A 26,872-nucleotide genomic window follows, 5' to 3' on the forward strand; every position below is an offset into this window, starting at 1 on the left:
TTTTGGAGTAGTCTGTCCTTTTGCCCAGTCAGTAGGCGAGTCCAAGTGACAGACACGGACGGGGGGACTTTAGTAACGTAAACTAAACGGTTTGCCTAGCGAAAGGCTCAGACGCCCTGAGCAATCGCCTGTTGAGTCTCCACTCTTCCAGGGTATTAACTGTTGAGTTAGAGGACATTTTCATAGCATTCCGGGTACTAAAATCATTTCTTGTCCCCGCCTTCAGCGCCACGAATAGTTCAGTCCCGCCCCGCAGCGTCCGACGGGAAAGGAAACGGGGAGGCCGCCATGTTGGACGGAACCATGCGCTGCCACACATGGGGTGGTCAATGCTCCCATGAGTTTACTGATGCACAGAAACAACCTTGCTGAATGAAATTAAGCACTTTCTTGTCACAAATATATCAGTTTGGTGATTTTCGGACGCGGTCTTGTGGATGTGAGTCCTCTCAGGGTTGTCGTGAGGCCCCAGAGCGTGGGTGCGCCCCCCGCCCCACGGCCTTGGTGCGGCCTCCCCGTCGCACGCACATGGCTGGGCTGTAGTCGGCGCGGCGCGCGGTGCGGCCTGGGAGAGTCGGAAGCGCGGCGACCGCGGAGCCCTGCGAGTAGGCAGCGTTGGGCCCATGCAGGACGCGGAGAACGTAGCGGTGCCCGAGGCGGCCGAGGAGCGCGCCGAGCCCGGTCAGCAGCAGCCGGCCGCCGAGCCGCCGCCAGCCGAGGGGCTGCTGCGACCCGCGGGGCCTGGCGCTCCGGAGGCGGCGGGGATCAAGGCCTCCAGTGAGGAGGTGGGGGTCGCGGAGGCCGGGCCGGAGCTTGAGGTGAGGACCGAGCCGGCGGCCGAGGCAGAGGCGGCCTCCGGCCCGTCTGAGTCGCCCTCGCCGCCGGCCTCCGAGGAGCCGCCCGGGTCGCATGCTGAGCCCCCTGCCCCGACACAGGGCGAGGCCCCAGGAGAGCAGGCTCGGGACGAGCGCTCCGACAGCCGGGCCCAGGCGGCGTCCGAGGACGCGGGAGGAAACGAGGGCAGAGCGGCCGAGGCCGAACCCCGGGCCCTGGAGAACGGCGACGCGGACGAGCCCTCCTTCAGCGACCCCGAGGACTTCGTGGACGACGTGAGCGAGGAAGGTGAGGGCGCCCGGGGCGGGGCTGGGGTTCCCGAGGTGGGAGATGTCGGCGGGCTGTGCCACCGGTTCGTGCAGAAGTTCCAGCGAGGGTGTCCGTGTGTTCCTGGGAAGCCACCGATGGAGGGGTTCCCGAGTGCCCTGGAAGTGTTCTGAGAGTCCAGCGCCTCCCCTTTTCTTTCCTAAAAAAGGGGACAGGATGGAGCTCACTTCGGGAGCCAGGCATTTGCATGACAACCAAAAATTTGAGAGGGTGGGAGAGGGCACACGGGGTACTCCGTTATGGCTGGGTGTGCTGTGAGTGTGGCAGCTGGGGGTACGGCAAAAACCGAAGACCCGGTGTCAGGTTTGCGGGTCTGCGTGTCCCCAGAGCTGACCAGTCAGACCTCCGAAGGTCTGGATCGGAGGAACAGCTTGTGGCAGAGCCAGTGATTTTGTTCTCCTGCCCTGCAGAATTGTCCATCTCCAGAGACTTCCCTAGTGGGACAGGCACCCTGTCAAATTCTAGTTTGGTTCTTTTTTATCTCTTAAGCTAGACCTATAAAGAGAGTTATTTTCCCAGGTTTTAATATTGTCGGTAACAGCCAGCTTTGCCTTCATCTCAACCTTGATTGGATTTACAGACATATTTTTGCTTCCTGTCTCAGAGAGATCTTTTCTTAAAGTTACTTCTGATGAGAGCTGGTCTCATTTGTTTTTCTTTTGTTTTTAGCCCTCTTAAGCCTTTAAGTTGGGAACACATCAGCCTCTGCGGATTGGCTAAGTTAATACTAGAGTAAGAAAAATAAAAATATCCTTGCTGATGTAGCCAGCGATACACCAAGACAATTTCGGGAATAACACGGAGTTGACAATTTATAATTTAAACGTATTTTTAAAAGGCTATCAGAGGGCGGGGCGCGGTGGCTCACGCCTGTAATCCCAGCGCTTTGGGAGGCCGAGACGGGCGGATCACGAGGTCAGGAGATCGAGACCATCCTGGCTAACACGGTGAAACCCCGTCTCTACTAAAAATACAAAAAAATTAGCCGGGCATGGTGGCGGGCACCTGTAGTCCCAGCTACTCGGGAGGCTGAGGCAGGAGAATGGTGTGAACCCGGGAGGCGGAGCTTGCAGTGAGCCGAGATCCTGCCACTGTACTCCAGCCTGGGCAACAGAGCGAGACTCCGTCTCAAAAAAAAAGAAAAAAAGGCTGTCAGAAATACAAGTCAGCCAGGTGTGCTGGTGCACACCTGTAGTCTCAGGTACTTGGGAGTCTGAGGCACGAGAATCACTTTAATGCAGGAGGTGGAGGTTGCAGTGAGCCGAGATCCCACCACTGCACTCCAGCCTGGGCGACAGAGTGAGACCCTGTCTCAAAAAGTGAAAAATTAAAAAATAAAAACGCTGTCAGTTACTGTGACCGTTATTATATTACACTTTTTTTTTTCCATAAAAGACATTTTAGCATGAAAAGCAGGAAGGACGCCACAAACTAGTGAAGACTTTGGGAACATCTAGTCTACGCACCTCAGTCCTGAGGAAACTTGTCCCTGAAGGTGGAGTAGGCTGCTGAGAATTCCCAGTGGGTCCGCACTGCTTGGCGCACCAGACTCTCCTGCTCAGAACAGTGTTCTTTCTAACGCTTCAATTGTTATTATAGTTTAAAAATCAAAACTTTTGGTTTAATGATTATTTTGAGCCCTTGGATATTCTGCTATTTTTTTTAAAAGCATTATTTGAGCCCATCGAATTCATAGATTTCTAATATATAAATTACTTCTGGAATTGGGAAGAGTCAGAGGATGCTAATATGACGACAAGGTTGGCCAGGCTGGGTGACGGCTGTGGGTCCTCAGCGGGCCCACGTGGCCCTGAAGGTGCAGTGTTGGCCAGAGTGACAGGTGAGGCATCTGGTCCTGAGGACTAAGGCTCAGCAAGCCGACTTTGTCATGGCCCTCCTGGTTGTGGTAACGCAGGTTTTGTGCTTTATGAGAAGAGCTGCCCTTCAGGGTCAGTGTGCAAGACAGTATGTGACTGTATCAGTTCTTTCCAAAAGGGCCGAGTCTTCCAGGGAGCAGGCCAGAGGTGGCCTGGAGTCCTTATCTTGCCTTCTCATTTTTTTGGTACAGATTAGCATCTCAAACTGTAATTATCCTTTCAGTTTAATGTTTCAGCTGATCCGGGATTTTAACTCTAAATGTCTTTTTTGGCTCATTAACTATTCTTTCTCTTTCTGTTTGCTATTTAGTGTTGAGAATTGTTCTCTTCTGTTTTTCCTGGAGACCGGTTGGGAATCCGTGAGCCACGTGTAACTGATGCTTGGGCTGAGAGTGATCAAGGCGATGTGTCTTCATGGTGTAGTTACTTCATTTATTTCCTTCCTAGGTGTGGGCATTTTCTCCTAGACTAGACGCTTTGAGCTTGTGGGAAGGAGTACGCAGTTTGTGTAAAAGCTGAGCTTTTTATTGCAGCCTTATAAATTCAGATCAGGCTTGTCAGGCCGTTTAATTGTATGGTAAGTGCTTTAGAAGTTACCCCAGGATTTGACTAGTTTCCATAGCAGGATGTCCGGCACTGCAGTGACTGGCAACTGCCTTTTTTCCTTTTTTTTCTCTTGTTCATCTCAATTTTAGCATCTTTGAAAATAAAATGGCGATTATTTTTTAAGGCAGCATTTTCAATATTTCCTCTTTTTTTTTTGAGACGGAGTCTCACTCTGTTGCCCAGACTGGAGTGCAATGGCTCACCGCAGCCTCTGCCTCCCCGCTTCAAGCGATTTTCTTGCCTCAGCCTCCCCGCTTCAAGCGATTTTCTTGCCTCAGCCTCCCAAGTAGCTGGGATTATAAGCATGCACCACCATGCCTGGCTACTTTTTGTATTTTTAGTAGAGACGAGGTTTTGCCTTGTTGGCCAGGCTGGTCTCGAACTCCTGGCCTCAAGTGATTTGCCTTCCTTGGCTTTCCAAAGTGCTGGGATTATAGGCGTGAGCCACCATGCTGGGTCAGTTTTCAATATTTCTGAAAGTGTTTTTTTGAGACGGAGTCTTGCTCTGTCGCTGGAGTGAGCCACCATGCCCAGCCAACTTTTGAGAATAAATACAGTAAACAATATTTTCGGACATCTGCATATTTAGTATGTTGGAATTATCATTATTATTTGAGACGGAGTCTCACTCTGTCGCCCAGGCTGGAGTGCAGTGGCGTGATCTTGGCTCACTGCAACCTCCATCTCCTGGGCTTAAGTGATTCTCCTGCCTTAGCCTCTCCAGTAGCTGGAATTACAGGCACCGACCACCATGCTTGGATCATTTTTTTCATATTTTTATCAGGGACAGGGTTTCACCATGTTGGCCAGGCTGATCTTGAACTCGTGGCCTCAGGTAATCTGCCTGCCTCAGCCTCCCAAAATGCTGGGGTTACAGGCGTGAGCCACTGAGCCTGCCCCTGTTCTAAATTCTGAGACGTGATGCTTTCCAACAGCCCTGCGAGGCATTTCATCACATCGAGGACAGCTTCACGTACCACTAAGAAAAAAATACTGTTATTTAATTTCAGTGGGGGTGGCAGCTCCCACTTGTAGTCCCTGCTACTTGGGAGGCTGAGGCAGGAGGATTGCTAGAGCCCAGGAGTTTGAGGCTAGCCTGGAGAGCATAACAAGACCCTGTCTCAAAACAAAACAAAAAAGCTGTTTCAGCAGCTTGTATATTCTCCAGTCTCCTAGTTTAAGTGCCGGTCTCTGCCCTGATAGTGTTTTTCAAAAAGGCTCTTTGTGATATAATAAGAAATGTGTATTTGGGCTCTACCCTGGTTCTTGGCACTCAGCATCTAAACCCTTGTAATTTCCAAAGTGGTAAGTGTCTTTTTGTAGACAAGGAGTTGATTGATGGCTGGGGCTCCTTGCCAGGGAACCAACCATGTGATTAGAGGGTGGGACCTTTTAGGTCTCCCCCTGCCACCCAGAAGGAAGAGGGCTGAAAGTTGAGTTGATCACCGGTGCTCAGTGATGTCATTAATCACACCTCTATAATGAGATCTTCATAGAAACCCAAAAGGACTGGGTTCAGAGGGCTCCATGCAGTGGAACAGGTGGAGGCTCCTGCAGGGTGGTGGCCTGGAGAGCACAGGGAGGCTCTGCGCTTCTCCTCCATCTGCCTTTTCGTCTGTACCCTCTGTAACGTCCGTTATAATAAGCTGGCAAACCTAGCTCTCTGAATTCTGTAAGCTGCTGTAGCAAATTAATGGAACCAAAGAAGCGGGGGATAGTGGGAGCCCTGCTTTGTAGCCTGTCGGTCAGAACTGGAGGTGACAGCCCACTACTTGTGACTGCCATCTGAAATGGGGGCCAGTCTTTGGGGCTGAGCCTTCAGCCTGTGGGATCTGATGCTAATTCCCAGTAGATAGTGTCTGAATTGGATTAAGTTAGAGGACACCCAGCTGGTGGCCCCTGGAGAACTGCTTAATGCGACACCCACGTCCGGTGTCAGGCGTTGTGTTGAGTGTTATGTGAGTAGGAAAGACACTGCCACATCCCTGTCTCCTGCAGTTCAGTTGTTTATCCTTAGAGCATTTTAACATAAGGAATATTGGGTAAAGAGTTGTTCTGGACGAAGGTGCCTGGTGGTGGGCTCTTTGCAGCGGAGAGAGGTGGGGAAGCTCACCCCAGATGCGCTTCCTCTTTGGTTTTTTTCCCGATCCCCTGTGAATGGCCATCCAGTTCACGGCCTGAAAACATGAAAATCACTGGGAACAGGAGGTGGGAGAAGAGTTACTACTTTCGTCCCAGTTCACTCGAGAGAGGGTTCCTCCTTGAATAATTTCTAGTAATTTGTATTCACAGCACAAATGTGCTGTGAATATATTGAGCATTTAAATATTTACTTGTTTGCTAAAATCTTCTGTAAAAAGTCAGTTTTTATTGACATTGGGATGGGATTCCGCCTGCCTAGATGTTGCAAGAAACCTTTCAAAATCTAGGGATCTCTGGAAGATCTAATAGTGGATATTCTTTAGATTGTCTTCTTCATTTGCATTTTGCATTGTTAAAAGCTTTTTGCTGTTATTCTCCTGTAGTCTTTGGTTATTGCCAGAACTTAATTGACCTGTCTTGACTGTTTACATTTCCATCAAAGAGAGAGAGGAGAGTTCCAGTCCCCCCAGCTGTCATGTTTAAAATCTGAAACAAGCTAGGGTTGGGATTTCTTTTGCTCACAGTGAAAGCATTTAGACGATTCATTGTCTCTTCTTGAAGACTTGTTTAGTGTGCTCAGTTAATGTATTAATATTTTTCTTGGTAAAAATGATCATTTGAAAAATCTCTTGTTCAGAATTACTGGGAGATGTACTCAAAGACCGGCCCCAGGAAGCAGATGGAATCGATTCGGTGATTGTAGTGGACAATGTCCCTCAGGTGGGACCAGACCGACTTGAGAAACTCAAAAATGTCATCCACAAGATCTTTTCCAAGTTTGGGAAAATCACAAATGATTTTTATCCTGAAGAGGATGGGAAGACAAAAGGGTGAGTGTTCTCTTGTTGGAGAAGTATCATCTGTGTTTGGCACGTCGTGATGAGGGAGTGTTGCAGGAGCTCCTTGCAAACACAGCTCCTGCCTCGCCCAGGCACGTGGGCCGTTCACTTCTTCAGGCCGCCCTCAGCTGGCAGCTATCCAGAGCAGTGAATGAGAAAATGATAAAGTTGTTTTTTTAAGTTAAGGTTTTAAAGTTTTAAAAATTACCTAGAATAGGCCAGCGTGGTGGCTTACGCATAAACTCCCAACACTCTTGAAGCCTGAGGCCAGGAGTTGCAGGCTGCAGTGAGCTATGATAATGTAGCTGTACTCCAGTCTGGGTGACAGAGCAAGACTCTGTCTCTAAAATAAATAAATAAAGTAAAAACTAACTAGAATAGTTTTAGTTTCTAGAAAAATTATCAAATGCAGGTAATGCTGCTGCGTTTTCTATGTTGGGCAGTCAGTTGAAGGATGGCCTCTTGACCCTCGGTTACTCGTGTTATAATGAAACATTCTCTGAGGTTCTTTTCTTTCTTTCTTTTCTTTTTTTTTTTTTTAAGACGGAGTCTTGCTCTGTTGCCCAGGCTGGAGTGCAGTGGCGCAGTCTCGGCTCATTGCAAGCTCCGCCTCCTGGGTTCACACTATTCTCCCGCCTCAGCCTCCCGAGTAGCTGGGACTACTGGCATCCACCACCATGCCCGGCTAATTTTTTGTATTTTTCGTAGAGACGGGGTTTCACCATGTTAGCCAGGATGGTCTCGATCTCCTGACCTCATGATCCACCGGCCTTGGCCTCCCAAAGTGCTGGGATTACAGGCCTGAGCCACCACGCCCGGCCTCTCTGAGGTTCTTTCTAATCTTGCCTGTAATACACAATATTAGACTACTTTTAAGTTAGTTTGTTTGTTTGTTTGTTTGTTTGAGACAGTCTGACTCTTGCCCAGGCTGGAGTGCAGTGGTGTGATCTCGGCTCACTGCAACCTCCGCCTCCCAGGTTCAACCAGTTCTGCCCCACCCTCCCAAGTAGCTGGGATTACAGGCGCACACTACCAAGCCTGGCTTGCTTGCTTATTTATTTATTTATTTATTTATTTATTGAGACAGTCTTGCTCTGTCGCCCAGGCTGGAGTGCAGTGGCACGATCTTGGCTCACTGCAACCTCCGCCTCCCAGGCTCAAGCGATTCTCCTGCCTTAGCCTCCTGAGTAGCTGGGATTACAAGCATGTGCCACCACGCCCGGCTAATTTTTGTATATTTAGCAGAGACAGGGTTTCACCATGTTGGCCAGGCTGGTCTCGAACTCCTGACCTCAAGTGATCTGCCCACCTTGGCCTCCCAAAGTGCTGGGATTACAGGTGTGAACCATTGTGTCCAGCCAAGATTTTTTTTAAACAGCTTTATTGAGATAATTGATATACAATAAAGCTGCATAGTTTTAAAGCATACAATTTAATAGATTTTGATGTGTACATATCACGAAACCATCGTTAATGTCAAAATAATGGACGTTTTGATTAACTTTTCTATGATTTATGATAATAAAACTAGAGACTTCGGATCTTCTGGTTAGGGTTTCCCTCTCACTTAGGAGCTCCCTGGCTGTGGATCTGTCCCCTGTGTGACTGCCTTAGGCTCGAGGCAGGAAGAGCAGCACAGATACTCCTGGCACCGAGGGCTTGTCCATGGAGAGGGGTGGGGCGGACAGCGCATACCTGCCTAGCCTTACGGTGTGGGTGTGTGCCAACGGCCCTCTCTCACTCAGGTATATTTTCCTGGAGTACGCGTCTCCTGCCCACGCTGTGGATGCCGTGAAGAACGCCGACGGCTATAAGCTTGACAAGCAGCACACGTTCCGGGTCAACCTCTTCACGGATTTTGACAAGTGAGTTCAGACTTGGCCACAAGGAAGTGGATGTCGACATGCGAGTGACTGGCTGTGTGCGGATGGCTTGGTGCTTCTCGGTGCTGCTGTCTGTCAGGTTGTTCACATCCTTTCTGGTCAGGCTGCCGCAGAGCCATTTCACAGCCCTGCCCCACACTCCTGGCCTGCAGCACCCCTCCCTGTTATGCCAGTCACAGCCCTGGGGGCGGGCAGGCAGGAGCACAGCAGGGCCATGCTGGAGCCCCCACGGGGTGCTCTTTCTAGTCGTCAGGGCGTGGGGCTCAGTAGTCTCCTTTATTCTCCAGGTATATGACCATCAGTGACGAGTGGGATATTCCAGAGAAACAGCCTTTCAAAGACCTGGTGAGTGGCCTGAAACCTGCATCTCAGTGGTTTAAAGAAATGCTGCTGGGTGTGGTGGCTCACACCTGCCATCCCAGCACTTAGGGAGGCTGAGGTGAAATGCTGCTGGGTGTGGTGGCTCACACCTGCCATCCCAGCATTTAGGGAGGCTGAGGTGGAAGGATCGCTTAAGCCCAGGAATTCAAGACCAGCCTGGGCAACAAAGTGAGACCCCCGCCTCTAGAAAAAGTAAATAAATACATACATTAGCTGGGCCTGGCATGCACCTGTATTCCCAGCTACTTGGGAGGCTGAGGTGGGAGGATCACTTGATCCTGGGAGGTTGAGACTGCCGTGAGCTATGATTTGCCACTGGACTCCAGCCTGGGCAATAGCGTGACTCTGTCTCAAAAAAAAAAGAAAAGAAATGCTAGATGGTGTCTTGACTTGAGGTTAGGGTGTGACTTGGGAGTTAAGGTGTGGACTGAACTTGTCATATCTTTAAGAGCAATAGTTGTGAATGAGTTTTTTATTAAAATTAATGAAATGTTATATTCCTTGCCTTTTTTTTTTTTTTTAAGGGGAACTTACGTTACTGGCTTGAAGAGGCAGAATGCAGAGATCAGTACAGTGTGATTTTTGAGAGTGGAGACCGCACTTCCATATTCTGGAATGACGTAAAAGACCCTGTCTCAATTGAAGAAAGAGCGGTGTGTATTTGCTGCCGCTGGGGGCGGGGACTCACCTCTCCCGTATTTCCTTAACAAAGTGGAACTTTGTTTCTATCAGAAAACTGGAAGAGCCGGTGACGTTATATTTTCTTTGAGATTACTTTATGAAAACAACTTCATTTATTCCTCTTCCAGCTTTGAAGTAAATCCTGAGAAGTGAACAGGCTTTGTGTATTTCACTTAAGAGTTTGCAGAATAGGCCGGGCGCGGTGGTTCACGCCTGTAATCCCAGCACTTTGGGAGGCCGAGGTGGGTGGATCATGAGGTCAGGAGATTGAGACCATCCTGACTAACATGGTGAAACCCCGTCTCTACTAAAAATACAAAAAAATTAACCGGGCATGGTGGCGGGCACCTGTAGTCCCCGCTACTCAGGAGGCTGAGGCAGGAGAATGGCATGAACCTGGGAGGCGGAGTTTGCAGTGAGCTGAGATTGCGCCACTGCACTCCAGCCTGGGAGACAGCGAGACTCCGTCTCAAAAAAAAAAAAAAAAAAGTTTGTAGAACAGATTCATTGTAGGATAGATTCACTGTAGGAGGGGTCTTTGTGTTGCCGTTTTGTTGTATTAACGTTGGCACTGTCTTTTTCTGCAGAGATGGACAGAGACGTATGTGCGTTGGTCTCCTAAGGGCACCTACCTGGCTACCTTTCATCAAAGAGGCATTGCTCTATGGGGGGGAGAGAAATTCAAGCAAATTCAGAGATTCAGCCACCAAGGGGTTCAGCTCATTGACTTCTCACCTTGTGAAAGGTAAGCTGCTAGAAAAACACAGTGGAGTCTGCTTTTCACCCCATGCCAGCCTTCTGCAGGTGATCTTTCATTTTGTAGCATTTCAAACTTAGTAGAAAAATACGGGAGTACGGAGAACGCTAGTATGCTTTTTACTAAGATCTTCTCACATTTGGTTGCATTTACGTCATCATCTCCTGTACAGATACTTTTTCCTGAGCCATTTGGGAGTAAGTTGAAGTAACATGTCCCTGTAGCCCTGAACGTGTATTCCTAGAAATAGGATTTTGTTAGTGTGACCATAGTGTGGGTACTGACTTCAGGGATTTACCATTCATTTAATACTTTAATGTATTGCCATATTCTGATTTTGTTACTTGCCCTAATAATGTTCTGTATAATATTTACTTTGCTTCAGTTCAGGATCTAGTCTAAGGTCACATATTTTACAGATAATAAATTTTCCTGCCTCTATCACCCAGGCTTGGCGCCACCCAGTGGCACCATTTCAGGCTCATTGCAACCCCAGCCTCCCAGGATCAAGCGGTTCTCCCACCTCAGCCTCCTGAGTAGCGGGGACCACAGGCATACGCCATGACATATGGCTGATTTTATTTTTTGTAGAGATGGGGGTCTCACTTTGTTGCACAAGGTAGTCTTGAACCCCTGGGCTCAAGTGATCTCGTGCCTTGACCTCCCAGAGTGCTGGGATTGCAGGCGTGAGCCACCGCACCTGGCTGAGCTGTCATTTTTGATCTAGCTAATCCGGCTGTCAGAGCCCTGCTAGGGAAAGGGGCAGTTGTGGAAGGCAGTGTGAGGCGAGCTGGGGCCACTCTGTTTTTGCCCTCACGGGTTGTGTCTGCCTTCCCCTCTGGTGTTGTAAGGGACCGTCTGTTACACACTTTGTGTGAACTGAGTAAGCAGGTGCAGTAGCTCCAGACAAGCCAGCAGTCAGGTAAGTCATGGCTGGGAGGAGCCCCCAGGCTCTGAAGTTTCCCATTAGACCTGTGCTGGCTTTCGAACTGGATGGGACTTTTTTTTTTTTTTAAACTGAGTTTCACTCGTTGCCCAGACTGGAATGTAGTGGCATGATATCAGTTCACTGCAACCTCCACCTCCCGGGTTCAAGCTATTCTCCTGTCTCAGCCTCCCGAGTAGCTGGGATTACAAACAAGTGCCTGCCACCATGCCCGGCTAATTTTTGTATTTTTAGTAGAGACAAGGTTTCACCGTATCGGCCATGGTTGGCCAAGCTTGTCTTAAACTCCGGACCTTGGGTGATCCACCCGTCTCGGCCTCCCAAAGTGTTGGGATTACAGGTGTGAGCCACTGCGTCCAGCCATATTTTTTTTTTTACCTTGTTAGTCTTTATTAAACATGGGTAAAGATAGAATTCCACACTGCGCCTCCCTCTGGATCACTTAGCAGCCTTGTGTGGGATCGGTGAGATCTTCTGTGCTGATCTTGGAGAAACTGGAGCACCTGCAGTGTATTGACACCAGAATGAACAAGCGCCGCTGCTTCCCGCTTCCGCTTGGGTCTCTTGGGGCCAGGCAGTGTGGGGTTTGGGGAGAGAGCTGGTTCCGTGAGTTCTGACGGCGTGTTCTGGCTGCACAGACAGACTGTGATCCTCTCGTGAGAGGAGGATAGTGTACAGTGTTGCCCTTCTCTTCTAGGTACCTGGTGACCTTTAGCCCCCTGATGGACACGCAGGATGACCCTCAGGCCATAATCATCTGGGACATCCTTACGGGGCACAAGAAGAGGGGTTTTCACTGTGAGAGCTCAGCCCATTGGCCTATTTTTAAGTAAGTGGACCATTGTAACGAGCTCTGTAGCCTTTGTCTTTTCTTGGGAATACCCTGGCACTTCTGTTTCTTCTTAGGTGGAGCCATGATGGCAAATTCTTTGCCAGAATGACCCTGGATACGCTTAGCATCTATGAAACTCCTGTAAGTGGCCTCAGTGATGGAAAACGCCCCATCCGGTCCTTGCTTGTAACCGGGGTGTGGTGCCTTTCCTTATTTGTGCTAGAAGAGGAGGAGGAGGTTTCACAGATGCGTAGGAAAGGCCTGTCTCCTGCGCCTTTTTAACTGCCCCTGCTCTGGGCAGAGCTCTTCAGTCACTCCTGCCCACCTGGCGCAGCCGTGGGAAGTCCTGGATGGGAGTTAATGCAATGGGCTTCGGAACCGCAGTTCTGGGTGCTGGGTGGGTGGGTTCACTGTCACCCTCTGTGTGCACTGCCCTCTAGGCAAACTCACATCAGACTCGTTTCCTTTTGTAAAAAGTTAAGTGTGTTTCTGAGACACTGACATGATTTGACTCAACTGCAACCTTCCTTTTTTTTGGGCAGTCTATGGGGCTTTTGGACAAGAAGAGTTTGAAGATCTCCGGGATAAAGTGAGTATTCTTATCAATTTGGTGTCTTAGTGTGTTCAGGCTGCTTAACACAATACCATAGGCTGGGTGGCTTATGACAGCAGAGATTTCTTTCTCCCAGTTCTGGAGCTTGGGAGCTTGAGGTCAGGGTGCCTGCAGACTGTCTGGTGAGGGCGCACCTCCCTCCTCATGGACAGCCCCTTGGTCCAGCCTTCCCTGGAGGAGGGCCTCTGTGACCTCTTCTGTAAAGTCTCTCATCTCATTCCCAAGGGCTTCCCCCTCAGGACCTCTCACCCCCAAAAGGCCCCACCCCATGCCGTCACCCTGGGGGGTTAGAATTTCACCCTGTGAATCTGGGGGACACAGACGTGGTCCATTGCAGTTGGTTTCCTTTATTTGCTGTCTCTCCTTTAGCACTCAGCTTTTTGTTGTTGTTAGAGACAGAGTCTTGCTCCGTCACCCAGGCTGGAGTGCAGTGATACTATCTTGGCTTGCTGCAACCTCCACCTCCTGGGTTCAAGTGATTCTTCTGCCTCAACCTCCTGAGTAGCTGGGACTACAGGTGTGTGCCACCAAGCCCGGCTAATTTTTTTGTATTTTTAGTAGGGATGGGGTTTCACTATGTTGGCTGGGCTGGTCTCAAACTCCTGACCTTGTGATCTGCCCGCCTCAGCCTCCCAAAGTGCTGTGATTACAGGCGTGAGCCACCATGCCCAGCCTGCCACTCAGTTCTTAACCAATTGGAGAGAAAACGGTGAGTTTGTTCTTTTTTTAAAATCTTTTTTTTTTTTTTTTTTGAGGCAGAGTCTTACTCTGTCTTGCAGACTGGTGTAGAGTGGTGCGATCATGGCTCACTGCAACTTCCGCCTCCTGGGTTCAAGCGATTCTCCTTGCCTTAGCCTCCCAAGTAGCTGGGACTGCAGGTGCCTGCCACCATGCCTAGCTAATTTTTGTATTTTTAGTAGAGACGGGGTTTCACTGTGTTGGCCAAGCTGGTCTCAGAACTCCTGACCTCAAGTGATCTGCCCACCTCAGCCTCCCAAAGTGCTGGGATTACCAGCGTGAGCCACCACACCCAGCCATTTTTAAATCTTTTTTGAGGTGGAGTCTTGCTCTGTTGCCCAGGCTGGAGTACAGTGGCGCGATCTCGGCTGACTGCAACCTTCACCTCCCAGGTTCAAACGATTCTGGTGCTTCAGTCTCCTGAGTAGCTGGAATTACAGGCACGCAACCACTACGCCCGGCTAATTTTTTGTATATTTTAGAAGAGACGGGGTTTCACCATGTTGGCCAGGCTGGTCTCGAACTCCTGACCTCAAGTGATCCGCCTGCCCGCCTCAGCCTCTCAAAGTGCAGGGATTACAGGTGTGAGCCACCACGCCCGGCCTAAGGTGAGTTTGTTCTGGACGCCAGGATGGAGGCTTGAGTCAATGGGCATCAAGGCTGCTCAGCACTGGGCCCGCCACCCTCGAGGCACCACTTCGGTGACCCCTTTCCCGTGCCCAGAAATGAATCTTCAAGGCCAGAGCCTTGAGTCAGCTTCCTTCCATCTACCTCGTCTTTGACCTAGAAACTGAGGGGGGGGGTGGTTTCCAGCCTTTTGAGGAAGAGAGGGGACTCTGCTTAGGTGAAAGGTTTTCCTGGTACTCTTCCGTCCGAGGCAAAGGGTTTTCCTGGTACTCTTCCATCCGAGGCAGGGTTTGGGGAGCCTTCAGCTCATTTTCACCAGCAAAGAATGGGCACGTTTTTATTTATCGGAAAACTTGGGACTGGTCAGTATCACGGCAGTGAACTTCCAGCAATCTAAGGACATTGATGTTTCTTCTTTCGTTTTTACATTCTTGGGGCAAAATTATGGCTTATAAAATGAAAAGACCAGGACGTTGGTTCTCAAAAAATGCAAAACAGCACATAGCGTGTATAAAGATGTTTTTCGTGTAGGTGAGCTCACGAACCGTTCATTACAGCAGCTCTTCTGTAGAGTGGTTGATACGGTGGAGGGAGTTGCCCTTGTTCTTGCTCACTCCTTACACTTGATTTGCCGTTTTCCCCATTTGCACCTTAATTAATCTTTAGATGACATGTAGCCAGATCCGCCAGCCTAAAACTTACTTGCCTCAAAGCAGCAGTGTGCGTTGTCTAAGAGTGGGCTGGCGGAGCCCAGGCTGGAGTCCATATGCGTCTGTGCGTGATGGTGGGGTTGCTAATATTCTGTCCGCGTTCACTCCTTGTCACAGTGAGTACAGTAGTGCCCCAGGGTCCTGGTGAGGACCTGTGAAGCTGCGCGGCATGCCCAGAGCAGTGGCTGTGCGGAGGGAGCGCTCAGCATCAGCTGTGACAGCATTGAGCTTCTGTATAGCAAATGAGTTGTTTTATTCTCTTCTGCTTTTCAGTTTCGTCATCACTTGGTCTTTGCTTTAACGTTTTATTTTCCTGTTCTGCAGAGACTTTTCTTGGTCTCCTGGTGGTAACATAATCGCCTTCTGGGTGCCTGAAGACAAAGATATTCCAGCCAGGGTAACTCTGATGCAGCTCCCTACCAGGCAAGAGATCCGAGTGAGAAACCTGTTCAATGTGGTGGACTGCAAGCTCCATTGGCAGAAGAACGGAGACTACTTGTGTGTGAAAGTAGATAGGACTCCGAAAGGCACCCAGGTATGTAGATTCCCACGGGAGCTGGCGATTCCTCATCCTGAGCTCTGAAGTGGCCACCGTATTGTTTGGAGGGTGTTAATGGATTTTTTTTTTTTTTGAGACGGAGTCTCACTCTGTCACCAGGCTGGAGTGCAGTAGTGCGATTTCGGCTCGCTGCAATCTCTGCCTCCTGGGTTCAAGCGATTCTTCTGCCTCGGCTTCCCAAGTAGCTGGGACTACAGGCGTCCGCCACCACGCCCGGCTAATTTTTGTATTTTTAGCAGAGACAGGGTTTCACCATGTTGGCCAGGCTGGTCTTGAACTCCTGACCTTAGGTGAGCCACCGTGCCCGGCTGAGAATATTATTTTCTTTCTAAGCACAAAGAGTAGTATACTCAGAATTTTTTTTTTTTTTTGGTGGTTGGTCATTTAATATTTATTTTATCAAAAAATGGCCTGAGTTGGCTGGGTGTAGTGGCCCACGCCTGTAATCCCAGCACTTTGGGAGGCCGAGGTGGGCGGATCACGAGGTCAGGAGATTGAGACCGTTCTGGCCAATGTGGGGTGAAACCCCGTCTCTACTAAAAGTACAATAATCAGCAGGGCGTGGTGGTGGACGCCTGTAGTCTCAGCTACTGGGGAGGCTGAGGCAGGAGAATTGCTTGAACCCAGGAGGCGGAGCTTGCAGTGAACAGAGCGAGATTTCGCCACTGCACCCCAGCCTGGCGACAGAGCCAGACTGCGTCTCACAAAAAAAAGAAATTCCTGAGTTTTCCCTCTAATGGAAGTATTCCTCTTTCTTTTCTGTTAAGAAAGCTTTAATTGACATGTAGTTCACATGCCTGAAAACACCCCTTTAGAGTGGTGAACCGGTTCAGTGGCTTTTCGTGTGTTCAGAGTTAGGTAGCCACCACCACTCATTTCAGAACGTTTTCATCGGCTGGGTGCAGTGGCTCCCCCGGGGTGGGAGGGAGGATAGCTTGAGGCTAGGAGTTTCAGACCAGCCTGGGAAACACAGTGAGACCCCATCTCCACAGATAATTTTTAAAAGATAAAAAAAAGCCCGGGCACGGTGGCTCACGCCTGTAATCCCAGCACTTCAGGAGGCCGAGGCGGGGGCATCACGAGGTCAGGAGATCGAGGGTTTAGTAGAAACCCTGTCTCTACTAAAAATACAAAAAATTAGCCAGGCGTGGTGGTGGGCGCCTGTAGTCCCAGCTACTCAGGAGGCTGAGGCAGAAGAATGGCGTGAACCCGGGAGGCGGAGCTTGCAGTAAGCCGAGATAGTGCCACTGCACTCCAGCCTGGGCAACAGAGTGAGACTCCCGTCTCAAAAAAAAATAAAAATAAGTAATAAATAAATGTTTTTGTCACCCTACAAAGAAACAACATGCCTATTAGCAGCCTCTCCGCCCAGCTCCTGGCATCACGAATGTCTGTGATTTCCCCATTCTGAACACACAGCTGGAATCGGATAGTATGCCACCTTCTGTGTCTGACCTCCTTCACGGAGCACAACGTTCCCACAGCTGGTCGGCGGTGCTGAGTCTGAGCAGTAATCTCTTGTTGGGTGGACCCCGTTTCTTGGCCTCCTTCCTCTGTTGATGGACATCAGGGCAGTTTCCCCTTAAGACTTCTCAAGTAGGGCAGGACTTCTTGAAGATTATGGCTACAGGACACCCCACTGTCTGAAATGGTCTACCCAGCCCCATTGGTGGGCCTTTAGGGCCCTCAGGACCCTGGCCTGCAGCCTGCAGTGAGGACCCTGGGACTGCTTGTGTCCAAGTGTGGTGGGCAGGGCGGCTCCTGGAGGTGGGATCTGGGTCAGAGTTACTTCATGCATGTCCAGTGGCTTCCAGTAGATGTGGTGCCGGCAGTTCTCTTCCAGCCTTAGAGCCATCTTCCATCCTGAAGGCTGTGGCTTTCATCACTGCACATGCTCGTGTGTGAGCCAGGCATGCACACCGAATCTTTCATTGTGAAGTTGACCTTTGATTTAAACCTTTTCTCATGTTTTCACTGTCCAGAATGTCACCCCTTCCCCCTTTTTTTTAAACAGGGTGTTGTCACAAATTTTGAAATTTTCCGAATGAGGGAGAAACAGGTACCTGTGGATGTGGTCGAAATGAAAGGCAAGTTGTATCTTAGTCACTTTGAGGTGAATGGGGCCTATGTGCTGTTTTACTCTTGGCTTTTAACACTTCCATGCGAGGGATTGTCTGAGCAACTGAGTCAGGACTGTGAGCCCTCACCATGAATAACCATCTCCAGGTCACAGAACATGTTTAGAGCCTGGGCAACATAGTGAGACCCTCTCTGTACAAAAAAAAATTTAAAAATTAGCCAGGTGTGGTGGTGCGCACCGATAGTCCCAGCTGTTTGAGACGCTGACGTGGGAGGATCACTTGAGCCCAGGAGCAGAGGTTGCAGTGAACTGAGATTGCGCCCCTGCACTCCAGCCTGGGTGACGGAGCAAGACCCTGTCTAAAAAAAGAGAAAAGAGATTGAGCCTGTGTTCTTGTTTGGCTTTTTGTTTTGCCATGGAAAAAAGGAGGAAGGAAGGATAAAACTAGGTGTGAGAAAATGTGAAACATGGCCGCCCTGCCAGGTAGGGAGACTGGAAGTCAGGATCCCTCTATGGGTGCACACTGGGTGCGAGAGAAGCGGTATCCACAGCTACTGACAACGTCGGCCTCCTGCGGTCCCGCTGTGGGTGTCCTGCTCTCAGGAAGGGAGCAGTTTCACACAGGTCACTCCACACAAGTGGAAGCAGCTGTCTCTGAAACTCCAGGAATGTGCACCTTTCCTGCTGTTGCTTGCTCTCTCGTCCTTTTAATGAACTTTTAAACGTTGGGGGATATTTCTCTGTGGTTGAATAGTGAATATTTCAACTGATTAAGAGCATTATGTTCTGAATTGACCAAAAAGGGAGTGGTCTGTTTTGTCCATTTTAGAAACCATCATAGCCTTTGCCTGGGAACCAAATGGAAGTAAGTTTGCTGTGCTGCACGGAGAGGCTCCACGGATATCTGTGTCTTTCTACCACGTCAAAAACAACGGGAAGATTGAACTCATCAGTAAGTAACCTGGTCCGTTTCCTCTTCTGAGCAGGTCAGCACAGATGATGACCCAGTCGCTGCCCAGCAGTGAGCATTTGACTGGCCTAGGACCACTGTTGGGCAGGCCGGGACTCGCCCGTGAATGGGGCGTGGGTTCGGCTGATGGAAGTGAGCGATGGCCTGGAGGTGCCGCCTCCTTGCAGGGTGTCTCTCTGAGCCCCGTTGGGCCCTCACGTTTAAGCGAGTATTTCCAAGGCTTCCATTCTCTGCCACCGTCTCAAGTGAAGCTTTTTCTCTTCTGGCTGTAGCTGCTGTCCCTGGGCTTGGGGTCACTTCCTGTGGACATACTCCTGCCAGTCCCCAGTCTGGGTCGGGTGCCTCTGACCAGGGTGCGCAGAGCTGTTGCAGATGGCTGTGCCCTGCCCCCGTGCACCCAGTTCCGGGGGCGCCACACTGCACCCACCTGGGGCTCTCTCCTCACAGTGGTGCAGGGGCCCTTGCCCGTCTCACGGCACCTGCCGCCTTGTGCCCTCAGCTCCTCACTTCATCCTGGGGTCTCTGCTCAGCACAGAGCCCGGTGCCCGCGGGGATTGAATGAGCCATTGCTTGTTGCTTCATAGGCGTGCATTTGTGTGTGGTAGCCAGGAGGTGGCGATGGGCTGTGTTCCTCACACACAGGACTCTGGCTGCCAGCTGCCCTCCTGCAGAGCCATGGGTTTGGCCCTGTACCTGGAAGGGGTTGGAATCTCCTGGCCACACCTTTTGCAGCATGATTCTGTGACGAGTTTAGTTTTCACTTTGCTAGAGCTTGGCAGGGTGCGTGGTGCCCTCAGTTGGCAGTGGATCACAAGATTGGCTGTTTTATTAATTCTGGTTGATACAAACATATGGGCAGTTGCAGACTGTCCAGAGACTTGTGTAAGTCTTCTAGGTCATAAAACATAGGCAAGCAGAGTCACCTTGTACCTTCCAAACATGCTGCATGACACGCCTCTCCTGAGGTTTGGCATGGACGCTGGGGCCACCGCGTGGGCTCCATGCCATGCCCGTGGCTGTTGGGGTTTTCGCTTGTGCAAGTCTGAGACCCCTGTTCCTGCCAGGGTGCACTGCCCTCCCACGTCTCCTCCCCTCCTCCTCCCCACATCAGCCTGCCCCATGCCTCTTTTTTGGATGTACCACAGGCTGAGGGGAGAGAGGCCACAGGTTGTCAGCTCTGAGAGATATGCTCTGAGGGGGACTTGAGCCAGCCCCAGCTGGCCTTCACTTCTCACTGCTCCAGCGGCTCTGCCCGAGATCCCTTGCGGAAGTAGGAGTTAGTACCTGCAAAGATGATGACTGTAGTCAGTTTCAACAAGCATACAGCTTATCCAAAGACGCCTTGTCGCTAGTAGAGTGGCTTTGGTCTTTCAGGGTCACACGTCTCTGACATCTCTCTGTTGGGGTCCCTGCAGCAGTGAACATTTGCTGTAAAAGGAATTCTTTGTCCAGTTACCTCGGGAAATAAGATAGTATTGTTTTGAAATACCCCTGTCGCATCTTCTTTTTTTTTCCCATTTAAAGTATGGATCATGACTTAGGGGGTACTTAGCGATGGACTTTGTAAAATTGTTTTCCAAGGTGGTCCAGCATTACCAGCTCTGCCTGCGTGGGCAGCATGAGCACGGCCAAGTCCTCCAGCCTTGGCTGCCCCAGTGCTGTGGAAGCCCTCGCAGCTCGTGACGGGCGTGCTCTTTCCTTTCAGAGATGTTCGACAAGCAGCAGGCAAACACCATCTTCTGGAGCCCCCAAGGACAGTTCGTGGTGTTGGCGGGCCTGAGGAGGTAGGTGTCTGCGCTCTGAGCCTGTCCACCTTGTGAGTAGCACTCTGCTGCGGCAGAGACCCCTCAGGCGCCTGCACCCAGCTTCTTGGTAGAGGGAGTCTTGTGCACTGAAAGGGTTACCGTGGTGTCAGTGGATGGGACTTTATTCAACCTTTGCGGACCCACGGCACTCCAAGACTCAGGCCAACCAGCACAGAGTGAAATAAGCGCTCCCAGATGCTTTCGTGAAGTGATCAGGCAGACCCGTCTGTGGGTTGTGGTTCTTCGTGGTTAAACAAGTGTCTTCCAGCAATTCAGTAAACTCCCCCCCGGGGGTCAGTCCCGTGTCTTCTAGTGGGAAGGGTATTCGTTACACAGCTGTGAGCCTGCCTTACCTTTGTGGTTGGTGTCACGGTGTCGGTCTCAGCTGTGTTCCAGCAGTGTGTCGAAATCGTGGAGAAGCTTCCAGCTTTCTGCTCTGAGTTAAAAAAATACCCTTTTGTTGCTGCTCTCCCTTGCTTCATTGTTCACACTTGCTACTGTATTTTTGGAGGCTTACTTAGCCTCAGATAACATTTCCAGTAAAAATAATATGATGGCAGACGTGTGTAATACTCACTGCCCACTCTGCATCTGTGATTTGGTAAGTCTCACAGCGGCCACCAGAGGCTGTTGCTGTGCTTGTTTCCATGTTAACGCCGAGGCTGGCTCCCTGGGGACCCCATGCCGCAGCACCTCTCAGGAGTGGGATGCCAGGAGGTATGCGTCTCCTGAAGCCTGATGGTCCTGTCTGTCTTTGCAGTATGAACGGTGCCTTAGCGTTTGTGGACACTTCGGACTGCACGGTCATGAACATCGCAGAGCACTACATGGCTTCCGACGTCGAATGGGATCCTACTGGGCGCTACGTCGTCACCTCTGTGTCCTGGTGGAGCCATAAGGTGCAGGCCTGTGGGGCATAGCTTTGACTGTGGATAGAAGCAGGGAGTGCTGGCTAGCTGCTGACTCTGGTGCTGTCCTGGGACCTCAGGGAAGGGGCGCCAAGCCTCTGTGTTTAACAGAAGCCTTGGCTGGTGTTAGTGGCAGGAGGAGGAGGATTCTGGATTGTAGAAGAGGTGGCGCTGAGTGCAGGAGCAGCCCCTGCTCATGGTTGCACGGAGGTGGGGGGTCTTGACCCTGGGCCCAGGGACCCCTGAAAGGGAGTGAGAATGTCTGCAGAGAGGAGTCATTTCGTTTGAAGTCTGAACAAAGTTCCATAACCACAGACATTAAGATCTGTCTTGGGGTCAGTGGTTGAGTCCAGCTGCTGCGTTACCCACGACTCTTATTCCAAAACTGCTGGTTAAGTTTTGTCGAGGACTTTCAGTATTTAATGACTTGTAAAACATTGATGGAGGTACTGACCCTTGAACCAGTCCATGCAAATAGAGCCTGTGAAACCAAACTCGGGTAATTTTGTTTAATGAGATACAGAACTTGTAGGAATATCAACTTCCCAAATATTACTACAAGTGTCTAGAGTTAGAAATCTTCACATTCGAATCAGGATATGTTGATCACAGCCTGTGTCCAGGTGTGTTCAGATGTCACTTCGGTGGGGCCTGCCTTGACACTTCAAATCACTTTAGGCCAGGCACAGTGGCTCACACCTGTAATCCCAGCACTTCAGGAGGCAGAGGCAGAAGAATCACTTGAACCCAGGAGTTTGAGACTAGCCTGAGCAACATAGCGAAACCCTAGCCCCATTTAAAAAAAAAAAAAAAAGACCTTTTAAGCTGTTGACCACTCTCCTTGAGTTATGAACACTTAGCTCCCAAAATGCCGGCCTGCAACAAGGAGTTTATGCTGAGTGCCAGTGAAGGCGCCCTCCTTCATGAGAGAGGCCTGCTATGAGGAGAGCGGAACCAGGCAGCGCGTAGTGATGCAGTTAGCTTACACCCAGCACAGGGTTCAGCAGAGCTCACACCTGGCCCGGGGCTCCACACAGCTCACACCCGGCGCGGGGGTCCGCACAGCTGACATCCTGCACGGGGCTCCGCACAGCTTACACCTGGCGCGGGGTTCAGCAGCGAGTAGGGCTATGCAGTTAGCTTACATTTGGCACAGGGTTTAGTCCAGCTTAAATCCAGCACGGGGTTCAGTGGCGCAGTAGTGACGCAGTTAGCTTACATCCGGCATGGGGCTCCGCACAGCTTACACCCGGCGCAGGGTCCAGCAGCAGGTAGTGCTATGTAGTTAGCTTATACTCGGCACGGGGTTCCGCACAGCTTGCATCTGGCACGGGACTCCGCACAGCTTACACCCGGCACAGGGCTCAGCAGCGAGTAGGGCTGTGCAGTTAGCTTACATTTGGCACAGGGTTCAGTCCAGCTTAAATCCAGCATGGGGTTCAGCGGCGCAGTCATGATGCAGTTAGCTTACATCCAGCATGGGGTTCTTATTGCCAGCTGGAATGTGCAGTCCTGGGCTGTGATGAGCGCTGCTCCAGCTGCTCTGTGCCCCGCACTCTGGGTCGGTTGCATAATGGAGGTGTCTTTCATGGACTGCCCACCTCCCCTGCTGTCAGCTCAGCACAGGCAGAGCTTTGTTTGCTTCACACGTGTCCCCGATACCCAGGACCTTGTTGAGCAAGTGACATCGTCCCTGTTGTGGCTCTCTGACCCCTCTGTGTGCTGGTATGTCCCTGCGCCGGCCTAGGTGGACAACGCGTACTGGCTGTGGACTTTCCAGGGGCGCCTCCTGCAGAAGAACAACAAAGACCGCTTCTGCCAGCTGCTGTGGCGGCCCCGGCCTCCCACACTCCTGAGCCAGGAGCAGATCAAGGTCAGCATGCCCCCACCCCCGGGTGCGGGGCACATGGAGGCGATTGTGGCGGTGAAAAGGAGTCAGTTTTTTCTGTTGTTGTTAGGGTGGTGACGGGGGGATAGAAACGTGACAGTTGCAAGGATGCCTTGAAGAGACGCAAGGACAGTGAGAACTGAATGGAATAGAACAGCTTTAGGATAGTAACCTGAGGCCTTCAGCTTGTTTAGGGAAGTTTTGCCTGAACCCGAGGGGTGGATAAAAAGATGCCAGGGCCATTAAAAAGTCCTGATGGGATTAGAAGTGGCTTGTCTGGGATTTACATTATTGTGGTAAAATAGGCCGATGGTCTTAGGTCAGAGCGAAGAGGAAGGTTAAATCCCAGGGAGAAAGTCCGTCTCAACGTGAAAGATGGAGGAAGGAGCAGGCGAGCGCTCCTGGGAAGCTGTGTTATGTGAATGACCGTGGGTGTCATGGAGGAAGGAGCAGGCGAGCACTCCTGGGAAGCTGTGTTCTGTGAATGACCTTGGGTGTCATGTCATGTTGGCAACTCTGAAGATTGCATTTGTGCTTGTTGCTTTGAATATTAAATCCTGAGTGATGGGTCTTTTGTTTCAGCAAATTAAAAAGGATCTGAAGAAATACTCTAAGATCTTTGAACAGAAGGATCGTTTGAGTCAGTCCAAAGCCTCAAAGGTGAGCCTTATTCCCCAGAGTGAGGGCTGTGCTGCGACATCCGCCATCACGGCAAAGGTGGTGGGGCTGCGGGGCCAAGGCGGGGCAAAGGCAGGGCTGCTGTGTGTGTGCTCAGAGTTGCCTCTGCCCCGGAGACACTGGTTCTGTTTCCCCCCCTAGGAGGGATGCAGTGGGGAACTGGGGTTGGCACGGGGACCTGGAGTTGGTGACCTCACTGCTGCCTGGTGGGCGGGGGGCAGCGTTGGGGGGAAAGTGAGAACAAATGGACTGGCCATTCCTGCTTGAGCGCCTCCGTATGCTGTCCTTCTGGCACCGTCCGCCTGGGTGTGGGCTCTTCGCGATGGGGAGGCACGTGTCTTACCAGTTCTGTGCTTTGCCCAACCTCGTGCATAGGAATTGGTGGAGAGAAGGCGCACCATGATGGAAGATTTCCGGAAGTACCGGAAAATGGCCCAGGAGCTCTATATGGAGCAGAAAAACGAGCGCCTGGAGTTGCGAGGAGGTAACTTAGAGATCCCTCAGTCACCAGGAGCTGGCCCTTCCGCTGCCCATGGGCCCCGGTGCCCGTGGACTCCCGCATTCCTTCCCACTGGCCTCGGCGGTGCCACTAGGCATGTGCCCCCATTTGTGATCTGCGCCCTTTGTCCCCTCAGGGGTGGACACTGACGAGCTGGACAGCAACGTGGACGACTGGGAAGAGGAGACCATTGAGTTCTTCGTCACTGAAGAAATCATCCCCCTCGGGAATCAGGAGTGACCTGGAGCGCTGTGGTGAGTGTCTGCAGGGGGCGCAATGGGGGTCCTGTTGGCTGCTCTCACGCTGCTTCGGTTATCCCCATCACTGAGGAAGCATCTCCTTTAAGGCAGGGGTGAAGGATGAAGCCCTAGTGTCGTGTGCCCAGGGTTAGCTGAACCTCGTGAAATGTGGAGTGGGTGCTGACGTGGCCTTGACTGCTCCCTCTGACCACATTGCAGATGGTGCCTTTCAGGCGATGCTGGGTGAGGGAGGAGCTGTGGCCAGGTGTTGGGAAGTGCCAGGAAGAGGAGGGTGGCCATGCCTGGCCATTTCCTGACGCCTGTGCTAGTGACGGCCGCGGTGTGTCCACCGGAAAGAAACACTGGCGTGCGCGGCTATGACTCTGGTTTCAGGAGTTCTGAGACAAGAGCCTTCCAAGTCGGGGGCTGGGGAGCAGAGTGCGGGAGCTCCTGAGTCCTGGGGGCCTCTGCGCCTCACAGCATGGGCACATGTGGGACAGAAGGCCTAATGGGGTGCCTGAGGGTGGCCTGGTTGCTGTCCCCAGGGTGGGACCATGAGCGAGTAGGGGTGGCACATGGGCTCAGCTCTCTGGCCGGGGTGGCTCCTCTTGCAGGACTCAACATGAGCCCCAAGGCGATGTTCAGGGAATCCCTCAGCCTTTTGAGGTGGTGCCGTTTAGGGCTGCCATGCCTGTCTGTCCAGGGGACGGACCCCACCTGCTGCTCCTGCGCTGAGCTGCAGGACGGAGCGTGAGCCGCAGTTCGTCTGTTGCAGTGCAGCCACGTATGGCGTGGAGCCGAGGCCATCCTGCAGGAAGCCACGTGACTCCCGCCTCCTCCCCGTGCTCTCTGGCTCTGGACTGTGACTGCGCCTGGATTCTGCCATTGCGACACATTTTTGTGCCTTTCAGCCCCTGGTGTCTGCAGTGGGGGGTTTAAGGCACCCGCTTCCATTTCTTTCTTGTTTGGAGTTTTCTGTCGGAACCGCCGGCGTTGGCTCCGTAGACTTAGCAACGCCACCGGCAGCACCTTCTCCTGCGCCCAGTGATGTTTCCACGGTGCCTGTACACAGCCGAGCGGCATTTCCGTTGAAGGACTTGCATCCCCATCGTGGGCAGTGCTGGATGTGTCCTGGAGACCCACCGGGAGGGCACCGCCATGCCTCGCACCGCCACCGTGCAGGTTGTGGCTGGTTTTCTCCGCAGGTTGAACGTGGAAATAAAAGCAAACTTGTATGAAAAACCCGTCTTTCTCCTCTCTTTGAATGTAGATAGAGACCTTGAACTTGGTGCCTGCCTCCCTCCCCAGTGGCAAGGGCCTGCTTGCCAAGCCAGACCTCTGCAGGGCGCTATCCCGTCCGGTCGTCATGCACACTCGGCCACCCTGTGTCCAGTGATGTGCTAGTCATGCTACAGTCTCTTCTGTTGCGTTGTTTTCTGTGAAAGATGCTGGTCATTTTCGCTGGTGAGAACCCTGTGACTTCCTTGGAGTTAGACACATTGGGAAACTTGTATTGAGAATGGTCAGTTCTGCCCGTTTTTTTATTTTGAGACGGAGTCTGGCACTGTCACTTGGGTTGGAGTACAGTGGCATGATCTCGGCTCACTGCAGCCTCTGCCTCCCAGGTTCAAGCGATGCTCCTGCCTCAGCCTCCTGAGTAGCTGGGATTACAGGCGTGTGCCACCACACCCAGCTAATTTTTTGTGTTTTTAGTAGAGACAGGGTTTCACCATGTTGGCCAGGCTGGTCTCAGACTCCTGACGTGATTTACCCGCCTTGGCCTTCCACAGTGCTGGAATTACAGGAGTGAGCCACCGTGCCTGGCCAGTTCTGCCCATTTTTATGCGGTCTTCTTAGAATACTGAGCTTGTTTCCTGTTGGGAAGGGAGCACACAAATTGGGGTAATTTCAGCTCCTCGTGTTGACAGGGTCTCACTTCCCAGCAGCACCTGTGACCCTGCAGTTTCATCCACCTTTTTTCAACTCGTCAAACCTGAGGCAGCCCTCAGAACTCACAGCCAAGGGCCATTTACAAACCTAAGGCAACGTTTGGAGACTGGGAGGGGCTGTAATTCACAGGGCAGAGGACCCAGGCTCCTGCCACCCTGGAGGAGTGGCCTAGAGCCTCAGGTTACACTGGGTCTCCCGGGTGTGACGAGGGTGCCTTAGTGCATTTTCTTTTTTATGAGCCCTACATTTCTGTCATCTGCGATTCTAAAATTCTAGAATTGTCGCAATCCTGTCGTTGATCCTGTGTCCCTCCAGTGCACATTTTTTAGTAATTCTTGTTTACACTCATGCTGCTTAAACTCTAGTGTGCCAAGAAACAGTTTTTCTGATTTCATGGAAAGAAGAAAGACACACAGTTCTACCATATGACAGATTTTTAACAGATATTCTAAAAAAATTAACTTTCCAATGTTTTAAATGTATTAGTTGTCATTGTTTCATGT

At 51.3% G+C, this 26,872-nt stretch overlaps 1 protein-coding gene across 5 annotated transcripts; it reads left to right on the top strand.

The window, feature by feature from the left end:
* Window positions 1-546: 546 nt before the first annotated feature.
* Window positions 547-25,397, top strand: EIF3B (eukaryotic translation initiation factor 3 subunit B). 5 transcript variants are annotated; one of them, XM_054545696.2, is made up of 20 exons: window positions 548-818; window positions 936-1,122; window positions 6,424-6,616; window positions 8,371-8,490; window positions 8,796-8,853; window positions 9,414-9,542; window positions 10,158-10,315; window positions 11,971-12,102; window positions 12,180-12,246; window positions 12,648-12,694; window positions 15,118-15,328; window positions 17,367-17,439; window positions 18,262-18,384; window positions 20,108-20,186; window positions 20,968-21,106; window positions 22,863-22,988; window positions 23,586-23,663; window positions 24,057-24,165; window positions 24,317-24,434; window positions 24,639-24,996. In XM_054545696.2, exons 1-19 carry the CDS (start codon window positions 624-626, stop codon window positions 24,418-24,420), a joined length of 2,328 nt encoding a protein of 775 aa, XP_054401671.1. In that variant the 5' UTR covers window positions 548-623; the 3' UTR covers window positions 24,421-24,434; window positions 24,639-24,996. The 5 variants fall into 5 exon arrangements, with proteins under 5 accessions (XP_024097065.2, XP_009240769.3, XP_024097063.2 ...); XM_024241297.3 differs by lacking the exon at window positions 24,639-24,996 and adding an exon at window positions 25,200-25,397 and having other exon boundaries at window positions 547-1,122; XM_009242494.4 differs by lacking the exon at window positions 24,639-24,996 and adding an exon at window positions 25,195-25,210 and having other exon boundaries at window positions 547-1,122.
* Window positions 25,398-26,872: the final 1,475 nt, after the last annotated feature.

This window comes from Pongo abelii, chromosome 6 (assembly GCF_028885655.2).
Source record: "Pongo abelii isolate AG06213 chromosome 6, NHGRI_mPonAbe1-v2.0_pri, whole genome shotgun sequence".
Classification (NCBI taxonomy): Eukaryota; Metazoa; Chordata; class Mammalia; order Primates; family Hominidae; genus Pongo; species Pongo abelii.

Bases quoted from the DNA above. Each gene is read 5' to 3' on its own strand.
- EIF3B (XM_024241297.3), top strand. From the start codon at position 624: ATGCAGGACGCGGAGAACGTAGCGGTGCCCGAGGCGGCCGAGGAGCGC. The intron at 17,440-18,261 runs GCAAGTTGTATC...TGTCCATTTTAG, and splicing joins GGATGTGGTCGAAATGAAAG to AAACCATCATAGCCTTTGCC. The intron at 18,385-20,107 runs GTAAGTAACCTG...CTTTCCTTTCAG, and splicing joins CGGGAAGATTGAACTCATCA to AGATGTTCGACAAGCAGCAG.